Source organism: Chanos chanos, chromosome 11 (assembly GCF_902362185.1).
Source record: "Chanos chanos chromosome 11, fChaCha1.1, whole genome shotgun sequence".
Taxonomy (NCBI): domain Eukaryota; kingdom Metazoa; phylum Chordata; class Actinopteri; order Gonorynchiformes; family Chanidae; genus Chanos; species Chanos chanos.
The window spans coordinates 3,279,844-3,293,058 of record NC_044505.1 but is presented as its reverse complement, the minus strand read 5'-3'; the positions used below and the strand labels follow the sequence as shown (position 1 = coordinate 3,293,058).

Here is a 13,215-nt window from a genome sequence, read left to right as displayed (position 1 = left end):
CCATAACTGGCACCTTCACACATGATAGACCCACACAGGTACTGAAAAAAAATAACTTGCTTTTACATATCACCAACTTGTGACTGAATTACTACATCAGTGAAGATCTGAGTGGTAAGTGTAAATGCTATTATGAAAATATTGTATGTGTCAGCAAAAACATGCAGATGACCTAATCTCTCTTTTTTTTCTTTTAGCAGTGAGTGAACATCAACAATGAGTTACCAAGTTGAAATATTCACAGGAGACATGAAGGATGCTGGAACTACAAACAGAATCATTTTCAAGCTGATAGGCACTAAAGGAAATACTGAAAGCATAGACCTCTCCTCACTGGGAGGCTTTTGGCGTGGATCGGTATGAGATCAGAAATCTTCTTTCCGGTGAACTCTTTTTCAGTAAAATTTGGCTGATAAAGCTTGAGTTGCAAAAATGTAGGTTGGTTAGTAGAGACAAGAATCCCTATCGACAAGAAGCTTGATATTGCTTTTATCTATTATCTATTGCTTAATATCTATTGATAAAGATTTTCCCAGTGGTTAGTCTGATAAACTGTTAAATGTTATATCCCTCTGCAGGTAAACAAATTTGAAATAAACTGCCCAGCCTCCATAGGCACTCTCTTACTCCTGGAACTTCAAGTCAAACCTCTCTTTGATTTTGGAGAGGCTGACTGGTTCTGTTCCAAAGTTATTGTGGCTACACCCGAGGGCGACAAGGTCCTGTTCCCATGTTACCGCTGGTTTACTGGTGATGAGAAGCTGGTTTTCAGAGATGCTCTTGGTAGATTCATCTTCAAAACCATATACTTGCCATATTTTATTTTACTTGTGCTATGGGTTGCCAGAACTTAAGCTTTGCTGCTTTTTCTCTTAAGCCAAGACAATACTAAAGGAAACTAATGACATAACCAAAGAACATCGGAATGAGGAAATCAAAAACCGCTCTGCTGAATTCAGGTGAATTACACTGCAAAAACAACTGTTCATGTACATGGAAACAAATTTGTCTACTTCATGGTCTCTCCTGATCTTAAAACTTTTGCTCTGACCTCACAGATGGCAACTACATGCACCAGGAGTACCCTATAAAGTGAAGGCGGACAGTCCGGGTGCTTTGCCTGAGGACATCAGATTCTCATTCACAAAGGAAACTGAGTCCCAGAGCAATCAATTGTCTGCGTATGTTTTCGGTCAAGATGTGAAGTGCCATTGTTGTTTAATGAAATAACCCCACAAATAACTTGCACAATGTTCTTTCTCAGTCCTGGTAGTCAAAGCAATGCACATCTTACTCATTAGATGAATAAGTTCAGGTTAAAGTTTAGGGTCTAAAATGTGCACTGCTTTAGTGGATCTTGACTCTCAGTTTTTCTCATATTTGCACAAATGTCATTGTTGTGAACTGTGGTCCTTCCATTTAGGATCATGTGTAATAATTGTCTGTGCTTATCTTGGTTTCATGCAGACTCATTAAGCTGAAGCTCCAAGCTCTTGCTGATAGGAAGGAGCCATGGACTAATTTTGAGGATCTTAATCTTGTCTATACTGAACGGAGGACAGACATCTATGGTACTGCAAAACTCAAATTTCCTCTCCTCTTGGTCTCTCTGACTAGAAGCTGATCTATGTTTTCATCTGTCCACTCCCGTAGAATATGTTCGGCAACACTGGAGAGAGGATGAGTTTTTTGGCTACCAGCTTCTGAATGGCATGAACCCCATGATGATCCAAAAATGCTCAGAGTTGCCAAAAAAGTTCCCTGTCACTGATGACATGGTCAAAGCCTTTTTACCTACTGGGAGCAGCTTAAAAAATGAGATGCAGGTACAGGAATGAGTCATTTTGATGAAGATATACCATTAATTCACTACTGTTATTCATTCTCTCATTTGCTCCTTCCTTATGCATTCCAAATCAAACAGCGTGGTAACATCTTCCTGTGTGACTACAAGCAGCTGGATGGTTTACCTGGAAATGTAATTCATAAGGAACAACAATATATTACAGCCCCCCTGTGCCTACTCTTCAGTAACCCTGAGGGCAAGCTTCTGCCCATTGCCATACAGGTAAGTGCACCCAAGAACTGTTAGATCCTCTTTATGATGAGGGTCCCTTCCACATTCATTTCTCTCATTTCCAAACAGCTGATGCAGGAGCCAGGAGAGGAGAACCCCATCTTTCTCCCCTCAGACTCTGAATCTGATTGGCTGCTGGCCAAGATTTTTGTGCGGAATGCCGAATTCAATGAACATTCACTGCACTTCCATCTATTACGTGCTCACCTGATGGCTGAGGTCTTTGCCTTAGCAACCCTGCGCAACTTCCCTGCAGTGCACCCCTTATTCAAGGTAACAGTAACTTCTGTCAGTAAGCAAATGAACTTTTGAAAGATTTGTTTAAGGTATGCACCACTATGATTGTAAGAAAATTTCAAAGATTCTTTTTCATTACTGGTTGTCTTGCATGACTTCCTCAGCTCCTGGTACCCCATACCCGCTACACACTCCACATCAACATCTTGGCTCGAGGATCGCTCATCTCAGAGGATGGAGGATTTGCTAATGTACGGAGTAAATACTAATTAGGCCACAGAATATACTGCATAATATTCCAGCTTCTCACCTACTCTTTACTTTCAGAGCACTGCCTTAGGGAGGGAGGGCTTGCCAATGTTACTGAAGAGAGCATCCTCCACCTTAACCTACAGCTCCCTGTGTCTGCCTGATGATATCAAGGCTCGTGGTGTGGAGGACATTCCAAACTACTACTACAGAGATGACGGCCTCAAGCTGTGGAACATCATCAACAAGTGTGTTACAATAATGATTTAATATAAGCTTATTTCTCCCACAATATCTGATCGTCTTTTCTTTATATTTTCAGGTATGTTGATGGTGTGGTGAGATACTACTACACTTCAAATGATGATGTCGTCAAAGACACTGAGCTGCAATGCTGGATTGGAGACATACATAAGTATGGCTTCCTGGAAAAAGGTACAGTACAGTGACAAAAACTGTATGGCAGTTAATTACTGAAAATGGGGGGGGGGGGGGGGGGGGGTAGCTTGTGGCGGTAGTGGGACTGTTTTAATTCTTTAACTGTTCGGGCGCCAGGTGATATCCACCACCACTCAGACAGAGTAGTTAAAAAGAAATTTATTACAATAATGAATAATAATGATGCTGGCTTTAGCTATAGTAAACCAAACACCACAAACACTGCTATTTAATTATTTCTTTTTTTATCTAAAGAAACAAATTCCAGACCGCAAGCTTCAAAAGATGTGTTAAATTCCATCAGTCGGTGCGCGGTACCAAAGTCTCTTCCAGGTTAAATGAAGCAGTTCTCCACTTCGTGAAAGGAAGATGGGGGGGAGAGAGGACAAAACAATGAAAAAAAAAAGAAACCTTCTCTTCAAGGTCCATTTTGAGCCCCTGCTTCAAAAAGAAACAATTTCAAACAATTTTAAGATCAAAAATTATACACACAGTATTCTGACTTTTAGAATTTCCATAACATAATAACATTAAATACAATTTTATCACACGAGTAATAGGGCAACCCCGGGCGTCATAGGAAAATAAAAATAAAATAAAAAATTTTTTAAATAAACGAAAAACAGAACAGCTATCCAAAGGTTAAAACCCCAGCAGTAACCCAAGGTTACACTTTCTAAATGAGCAGTCACTATAGGAAAAAAAGATTTGCCACACCGCTGCCGTGTCACCTGCTAAATACGATAAACAATTCACAATAAAATCATAAGCAGAAAATCATCAAATGATCGACTTACCGGTGGAAAATGAAGAATTCAAAAGGCCGCAGAATGAAAAAAAAAAAAAACAACACTCAACCAGCGTCCGGACAGCGCAGCCACCCAAAGCGTACCATGAGTGCACAGGTGCGACGCACCAGGTAGAGGAAGTCAGGGAGAGAGCGCAATGTTACCTGGGCCGGTATTTATAAACAGTGATCATGACCCGTATGCAGATGCCATGTTTTTTTTTTAAATTTTATTATAAGGAGACATGGCTCTTATTGCCACACGCTATTTACTGTAAAACCCCTGCATTGGAGAAATACATAAGTATGGCTTCCAGGAGAAAGCTGAACATGATATAAGGACAAATTATATGTCAATTTCGGTTAAATGAAGGGGTGAGTATGATAGCAAAGTTATTTACTGAAATAACTGATGGAAATATCATCTTCCACAGATGGAGGAATACCATCATTCAAGACTGTGGATGAACTCGTCAAGTTTGTTACCATAGTGATCTTCACATCATCGGCCCAACACGGCTCTGTCAACAATGGACAGGTTTTTTTATTCAGTCTTAAGCCTTCCTATTTCTGAGAGAAAACACAAATTCCTGATCTGCATTTGTGTCAGTGGAAAAAGTTATCTTCTGACCTTTTTCAGTTCGACTTTGGTGGATGGATGCCCAATCATCCCAGTGCGCTAAGGCGTCCACCTCCCACTAAAAAAGGAGGCTCAGCAAAGGACTCCATTTTTGACACACTGCCAGTTATCGGAACTACAGTAAACGCAATGGCTAAACTGTACATTCTAAGCAAGGCCTCTTCATTCCCTGTAAGTCCCAAATGAGATTTTTAAAATAAAATGTTATACTTTCTACACTGATTGATTTTCAAATTAATTCTACATATATATCATTTCCATTGATAAAAACGGCAGCACCCACTTGGATATTATCCAGAGGATCTGTTCAGTGAAAAGACACCCCTCCAGATGATTGAAAAGTTTCAGGAGGACCTGAAATCTCTCTCCAGTGAAATTGATAAGAGGAACCGGGATCTTCCACTGCCATACATTTACTTAGACCCTAAGCAGTTGGAAAACAGTGTTGCCATTTAAAACTGTGGCCATCTTTCTGTGCATCACTGTGTTCCATAACATCTCAGACAAATGTAGGCTCCATGGCAGTCACATGTGTTAGTGCATGACAACTCAGTAAGAGTCACCTTTTTTTTTTGTTTAATTATCTGCTGTGTTACTTAAACCTGTGCGTGTCTAAAGACAAGATTCCCAGTTTGCTGTTAGATGGCAAACCTAGCCAAGGTTCTACAGAGTTTACTTACTTTTGGCATTTGTGGTTCAAAGTCCAGTCTTTTTCAACCATTATGCTGCTCACATAAGTGAGTTACAATGTTGTTGTGACAATGTTTTCTGTTACTCTCTGCTCCCAGGATGCTTGAAAAAATGCTTTGCACAATTTTGCAATAGAAATAAACATGGGGAGGCCTATGCAACTTGATTATTCTCTTGAATCTCTTGATTAATCTCTTGAAACACCCGTTCTGACACAAATGGCTTTGCAGTCTGGCCATCAGAAGGCTGTGTGTACATGTAACAGGACAAAAGAGAATGTTTGGTATTAATGATGCTTAAAGAAGTTAAGCTGGATATGTTGATGAATTTAGTTATTTGTATTAATTCGTGTCCTTAACTTGATACAATCAGTGTGTTCAGAAACCTAGTGAGCTGCCTAGATAGGCAGCATTTTAACCTAAATAGAACTTTAGAACACAGCCTATTTGAAACATTCCAGTTAGACAGTGATCACATCAGCAATTGATCCCACCCCTTGCACACAGCTAGTGATGATTCGCCTCAGCTGTCAGCACTGTGCGAATTCTATGGCCATGTAACTTGTTTTTGCCCATAGACAATGTAATTATATTTGCCTTGGAGGATAAGAAGCAGAAGTGAGTCTAAATGAGGTGTGGTCAGCTTTTGAAAATTAAGAAGGGTATTAACTGCTGTACTTCACCATGTAAGATATAGCCCAGCCATGTAAGATATAGTCCACAGTGTTTGAGGTTCGTCATATAACTAACCGCCACTTAGATGTGCAACTCATTTTATTAACCAGACACGCCTCATTTTGTTTTTCAATATTTAAATATGGCTGTTATAGACATGTTATATACAACTAAAATATAATCCTAGATTAAGCACATCTATGAGAAACACAGCATTTCAGGGGTAACCTTACCTCATTTTACAACGCAACTTTGCATAACTAACACCAAACATAAAATTAGATCAACAGAATCAATAGATATAAAACCATAGATATATTACTATAGATGTACAACTACGTGCAAGTTCATTAAATTAACATGTGAATAAATAATTAATTTTTGCAATCAGTTTTACAGTAACATTTGGCTGTGATGGTTTGATGTGAAGAATTTCATATTGAAAATGGTGGTTTAATCAACACACAGTGTTCCTGCATACTTGTCAGTGGAGTTTAGGTGTTGCAAAGCAATTTAGAGGCCCATGCTAACATCACATGCAAGGGTGTGATGGTTTTAAGGTAGCAGACCACGAAGCATTCGAATGCTTTCATGATGGTTGCTACTAAGATGACTGGTCCGTAGTCTTTCAGACTGGTTACGATGTCCTTTTTCAGGAATGGGGGGTAGTAGAACAGTGTAGTGTTGAGGTGTAAGGAAGGGAAGGGTGGGGGTAGGAGCTAAGAGTCAGTCATGTCGGGGAGCTGTCTGGTATGTCTGAAGAAGGGGATGGTGAGGTGGAGAAACATAAGGTGATATATGTAGAGCAGTTGTTGCTGTTTCTCCTTTGTTTTTCAAACCCGCAGTAAAACTCATTCAGCAGGTCTGGGAGGAGTCATGTGTCAGCTGCCGAATAGGGAGGCTTTCTACTTGTAACTGTTGATTTCCTGAAAGCTATTCCAGACAGCAGAGGAGTCCTTGTTATGAAAGTGCTGCTCCAGCCTCTTCCCGTAGAGCTTTTGCCCTCTTTTTATGGCTCTCTTCAGTTGTAATTTGGCACTCCCATATGTCACCCCCTTAATTTTGCACAGACTCCTCACCTCATTTGTAAACCATGGTTTGTTGTTGCTGGTTTTGGTGTATTATGGGGCGATCCATTTGATCGGAACTTCCAAGTTTCCAGTCGGAAGTTTCAACTGGAACGCCCCCTAAAGTTGGATTTGCAACTCGGAAAAAAGGAAGAACCCCAGTACCCCCGACTTCAAAATCCAAGATGGCTGTGCCATGCATCAACGGTAAGTGAACGCTGGAGTATTTACGGTTTTTAGCACTTGTGTTTTATTTGTTTGTGGTTAAGTCAGTCGTACACACAGTACCGTCCAACTTCTATCTGTAGATATGATGTTGCAGTGTCTGTATGTGCACAATACCATATAATGTGTTGTTATCTAGCAGTATTGCTAACAATGGCTAACGATGACTAGTATAACAATGGGTAAACCTGGCGTAAAGCCAACGAAGTGCAGTTCCACCATGAAACAAACAAACAAAAATATTTGGAGGTGGAAATTCCAGATTTCAGCAGGAAAAATTGGGTGAAACAGGGTGAGATCAGCTGAAGTGGGATGTTTCGGGAGATTCAAGCCAGATGACTGGCATAACTACGGCTAACCTTGCTGGTGTGAGAGCAAACAAAGCACTTCCACTGTGAAACAAACAAACAGAAATACTTGGGAGTAGGCATTGCAGGGTTAAACTAGAAAAGTTAGGTGAAATAGGGTGAGATCAGCTAAAGTGGATTTACCAAAAAACACCAGCAAAGGACTGTCAAGCCATTTGTGGTTTTATCTTTATTACTTTACTGTTTATTTACTCTTTATTTATTTACTCTAGGTCTTCATTACCCATTCAGTTAGCTAGGGCTCCCAGAGCTCTATCACAGCTGTGATGTTAACAATGTGTTGTTTTTTTCCAGTGTACTTGGATAGGGGGCTGAACATGTCCCTGGACCCCCAGAGGAGAACTCCATTCCCCGGCTCCTTATAAGAGAGGGCTGCAGACCCCACCATGTACTACTTCAATGAGGAATTAACAATCAGGGTTAACCTCATTGAAGCTGCAGACATGCCCACCATAACAGGTTGGTTAATAATTGTAATAGTAATATTAGTGGTTAATGTTAGTAATGTTGTACATTCTAACCTGTTGCTGTTGTGTTTTAGACAGCTGCAAGGAGAGCAGTGATGCCAGCTCATTTGCATCCTCATCATCAACCTCATCACCATCACCATCACCTGTGCCACCAAATGAGGGCTTCAGCAGGGATCAGACTCTATTTCTGATAGACCTTATGCGGCAGCTAATAGAGTCAGAAGGTGACGGTCCCCCAAGAACGTCTGAAGGACCTTAACATAAGGCTGAAAACGGCAATGTCAGGGAAAATTGGGGACTCAATTGCAGACTCACCAATGAATGAATAAGATGTTTTATTGTGTCAGGTAACAGTCTTTCAAAACGCTAGACAAAAAGCGGAATCCAAAAAAACAAGCAGAGGTCGTACCAAAGGGCAGTCAGAGGCAGGCGAGCAATCCAAAATAGAAGACAAAGGCAAAATCCCAGGGACAGGCAAAAGGTTCAAAAACAGGTTCAGGGCAAGGCAGGCAGGCAGAGGAGGCAAAAAAGTCAAAAAACAGGCAGAGGTCAAACACAGAAAGCAATCAGGATAACGGAGGGCTCGAACGACACACTGAGGAAAGTGGTACGAACTGACAAACAAAGGGTAGAACAGGCAGGGTTTAAATAGACAGACTAATTACAACTTCAACGAGAGACAGGTGAGCACAATGACACAATAAGTGAGGGGCAGGGCCAGAGCACATGGAAAACCAAAATAAACAAAAGCACATGACAAAACCAAAAACAAAAGACAGCTAACACCAGACATGACCAGCAGGGGCACAACAGAGAAAATAGTTCATGCAGGAACCCTGACAGTACCCCCCCTCCTACAGGCGCCTCCTGGCGTTCCAACTGGTGGTGTGGGATGGAGACGGTGGAATTCCTGGATAAGTGTGGGGTCAAGGATGTCCCGAGCTGGCACCCAACACCTCTTTTCAGGACCATAGCCTTCCCAGTCCACGAGGTATTGAAGTCCGCGACCCCGGCGCCGCACATCCAATAGACGGCGCACTGTGAAGGCCTCAGAGCCACCAATGAGGTGGGGGGGAGGAGGAGGCTTGGGGGCAGGGCAGAGGGGCCAGAAGGGGGTCGGTTGGAGGACTTGCTCTCGGCGCAGACTGGACAGGCTGAGACAAAGCTATGAATATCATCCCTCATGGAAGGCCACCAGAACCTCCGACTGATGAAGGCAGCTGTACGCCGGATGCCAGGATGACAAGAGAGTCTTGACGAGTGTCCCCACTGGAGAACCTGGGAGCGGACAGATTGAGGAACATACAGAAGGTCAGAAGGACAAGAGCTGGGACCAGACTCACCCTGCTGTGCAGAACGGACCGCCGACTCGATATCCCACTGAGCAGCTGCAACCAGACATCGCTTGGGGAGAATGGTAGTGATCTCTGGGGTCTCCTCGGATGCCTGAAACTGACGGGAGAGGGCATCTGGTTTGCCGTTCTTGGAACCGGGGCGATAAGACCGGGTAAAATTAAACTGAGCAAAAAAGAGAGACCAGCGGGCCTGGCGGGAATTGAGACGTCTTGCAGACCTTATGTATTCAAGGTTCTTATGATCCGTCCAAACCAGGAAAGGAGTACTCGTCCCCTCGAGCCAATGCCTCCATTCCTCTAGAGCAAGTTTGACAGCCAGTAACTCCCGGTCTCCGATGTCGTAATTGCTCTCTGTGCAAGTTAATCTGTGGGAGTAGAAGGCACAGGGGTGTAGTTTACCATCCTCGGGAGAAAACTGGGACAGAACGGCACTCACCCCCACGTCAGATGCGTCAGTCTCCACAATGAATTGGCGGGCAGGATCAGGCTGGATGAGGATGGGGGCCCAGGTGAACCGCCTCTTCAACTCAGAGAATGCCCTCTCGGCAGCCGGGTTCCAACAAAATCTCAATTTGGTCGAAGTCAGGGAGGTGAGGGAAGCTGCCAGGGTACTGAAGCTGCGAATGAAGCGGCGATAAAAATTGGCAAACCCTAAAAACCGTTGCACATCACGACAGGATGTGGGCTGGGGCCAATTCTGTACCGCTTTGATCTTTTGCTGATCCATCTGAACCCCTCCTGCCGTGATCACATAGCCCAGGAAAGAGATGGTACTCTTGTGAAATTCACACTTCTCTGCCTTCACAAATAACTGATTCTCTAAGAGCCGCTGGAGCACCCGTCAGACATGTTGGATGTGTTCCGGGAGCGATCTGGAAAATATTAAGATGTCATCCAGGGAGACAAAGAAAAACAGATTTAACATATCCCTAAGGATGTCATTAACAAAAGACTGGAAGACAGCAGGAGCGTTAGTGAGACTCTGCAGCTGCCCTACGCGTGAACTGCCTAATTTAAATACCAATGCCTAATTTAATACCAATTAAATCTGGGATTAAGGTACGTGAAACTTTCACTATGGCAAATACTCAGCCTGTTCAGTGTGTCGAGTGCAGGATGTTTAGCCATTCTTCCTCCGTCATTAATAATAGCTCTGTTTGTGCTAAATGTGCATTAGTTAGCTCCCTGACGGAGAAGATTGTAGCATTAGAGATGCGCATCCAGATGCTAGAGAGGCTTAGTGAGAGTGAGAATAGCCTAGTTCCTGTAAAAGAAAATCTAGATGGCTCAGGAAGAGTTAGCAGCTCTCCGACTCCGGCACTAGAGCCCTCACAGCGGGGCGAATGGGTGACGACTCGGCGGCATAAGTGCAAAGCCAAAGCTAACGCTAAGGCTGGCCCACGAGAGACACACCACTCCCCGCTTCACGTGTCAAACAGGTTTGCCCTCCTCAGTGAAACACCCGCTGAGAAACCTGAAAGAGCTCTGGTTATAGGAGATTCCATTCTACGGCACGTGAAATTAGCTAGACCTTTAGGGGCACCAGCAGCCTTAGTTAGCTGTATACCGGGAGCCAGGGCGCCGGACATAGCAAGTAATCTTAAAGTGTTAAGTAAGCACAGGTTTTCTAAGATAGTTTTTCATGTAGCAGCTAACGATATATATCTTCGTCAATCAGAGGTTACTAAAAGTAATATCGTAGAGGTGTGTAAATTAGCGAAGGCGATGTCCGATGCAGTAATATGCTCTGGCCCCATCCCAATCCGGCGGGGCGATGTAGCTTACAGCAGGTTATGGTCGCTGAACTGCTGGATGTCCAGGTGGTGCTCTGACAACAATGTGGGCTTTATAGACAATTGGAATAGTTTTGAGGGCAAGGCTGGCCTCTTAGGGCGGGACGGTGTCCATCCCACTCAGGAAGGTGCTGCTCTCATTTCTTGTAACATAGCGCATAGTCTCAGAACAGTTAATCCGTGACAGTCCAGAGCCAAGGCCAGGGAGCAGGCAAACAGGCTAAACCGACCGTCTGCTAGCTGCACAGAGTCGTCACCCAGGTTAAACTATATTGAGACTGTGTATGTTCCCCGACCTATATGAAAATGTATATAGGAGTTATGCATATCAGGAGTTTAATGTACTGTGTTTAACAGAAACGTGGATCAAACCAAATGAGTACGTCGCATTAAATGAAGCTAGTCCTCCTGGATACAGTTATATACACCAGCCTCGTTTAACTAGCAGAGGAGGAGGCGTTGCAGTTATTTACAATGATAACCTAGGCATCATACAAAACCTCTACATAAATTCAATGCGTTTGAAGTTCTTTATACAAACATAACATATGTAGCCAAAAAAAATAACCAATCTATCACAGTAATTATTATCTATAGACCGCCTGGGCCGTACTCTGAATTCCTCTGTGAATTTGCAGATTTTATCTCAAACCTTGTTATTTCTTTAGACAAAGCTCTAATTGTCGGAGACTTTAACATTCATTCTGATAACCCACAGGACCCTCTGAGAACAGCGTTCGTGTCCATTCTAGATTCAGTAGGGATTAATCAGACGGTCATAGGGCCCACTCATAATGGTGGCCACACCCTTGATCTTATACTAACACTCGGATTAAATGTAGGAAGTATAGTCACATTTCCACAATCTGAAGCTATCTCAGATCATTATCTTATCTCATTCAAAATGTTTCTTAGTAATAATATATGCAGCTCGCCACGCTATCATAATAAACGTACGTTTACGCCAGCTACTACGCAGAACTTTATCAATAATCTCCCAGAGTTGTCAACTTTGACTGGAACAATGTCACACCCCACAGAACTTGATCAGGCAACTGAATCTTTAGAGTTAACATTCCGCAACACCTTAGATAATGTGGCCCCACTTAAAAGGAAAATAATCAAAGAGAAAAAACTAGCTCCCTGGTATAATGAGCACACACGCGCCTTAAAACTTACCACTCGAAAATTAGAACGTAAATGGCGCCAAACTAAATTGGTAGTATTCCAGTTAGCATGGAAGGAGAGCCTCCTGAGCTATAGAAAAGCTCTTAGTGCCGCTAGATCAATGTATCTCTCCACCCTAATAGAAGACAACAAAAATAATCCTAGATTTTTATTTAATATCGTATCAAAACTAACTGGGAAAAAGAGCACCTCGGAAACAGGCACACCATCAATGTTCAGTGGCGACGCATTTATGAATTTTTTCAACAGCAAAATTGAAAATATCAGGCAAACAATCCAGGCTATAAATTTTAAAACAGATAAGTTGATCACTAACACTGTAGATAACAATATAACTATATCAGATCAGCGATTAGAATGTTTTACTCCCCTTCAGGCGACCGAATTGACCTCACTAATTTCTTCATCAAAATCACCAACTTGTGTACTAGATCCCTTACCTACACGTTTCCTTAAGCAGATACTGCCAGTAGTCATCGAACCGCTTCTAAAAATAATCAATTCCTCCCTTAATACTGGCTATGTACCTAAATCTTTTAAACTAGCAGTTATCAAACCCCTAATTAAAAAACCTGACCTTGACCCTGTTGGTTGTCCAACTACAGGCCAATATCTAACCTCCCCTTTATCTCCAAGATCCTAGAAAGGGCTGTAGCACAGCAGTTATGCTCATACTTACATAAGAATAACATCCATGAACTGTATCAGTCAGGATTTAGGCCTCATCACAGCACAGAGACAGCACTGGTTAAAGTTGCAAATGACCTCTTACTCGCCTCTGATCAGGTTTGTGTCTCCTTGCTTGTGCTGCTTGACCTCAGTGCAGCCTTTGACACCGCTGATCATACCATTCTCCTTGATAGACTAGAAAATGTTGTTGGAGTTAAGGGAACGGCCCTCTTATGGCTTAGATCCTACTTGACTGATCGTTATCAGTTTGTTGATGTAAATGGTGAG

At 42.6% G+C, this 13,215-nt stretch overlaps 1 protein-coding gene across 1 annotated transcript; it reads left to right on the top strand.

The window, feature by feature from the left end:
• Positions 1-216: 216 nt before the first annotated feature.
• LOC115824158 (hydroperoxide isomerase ALOXE3-like) lies at positions 217-4,884 on the top strand. Its single transcript, XM_030788263.1, has 13 exons — positions 217-357; positions 579-760; positions 1,059-1,181; positions 1,468-1,571; positions 1,654-1,826; positions 1,925-2,068; positions 2,147-2,350; positions 2,479-2,565; positions 2,642-2,811; positions 2,886-2,998; positions 4,223-4,326; positions 4,429-4,599; positions 4,705-4,884. The coding sequence occupies exons 1-13, from the start codon at positions 217-219 to the stop codon at positions 4,882-4,884; spliced, it is 1,896 nt and encodes a 631-aa protein (XP_030644123.1).
• The last annotated feature ends 8,331 nt before the right edge of the window (positions 4,885-13,215 follow it).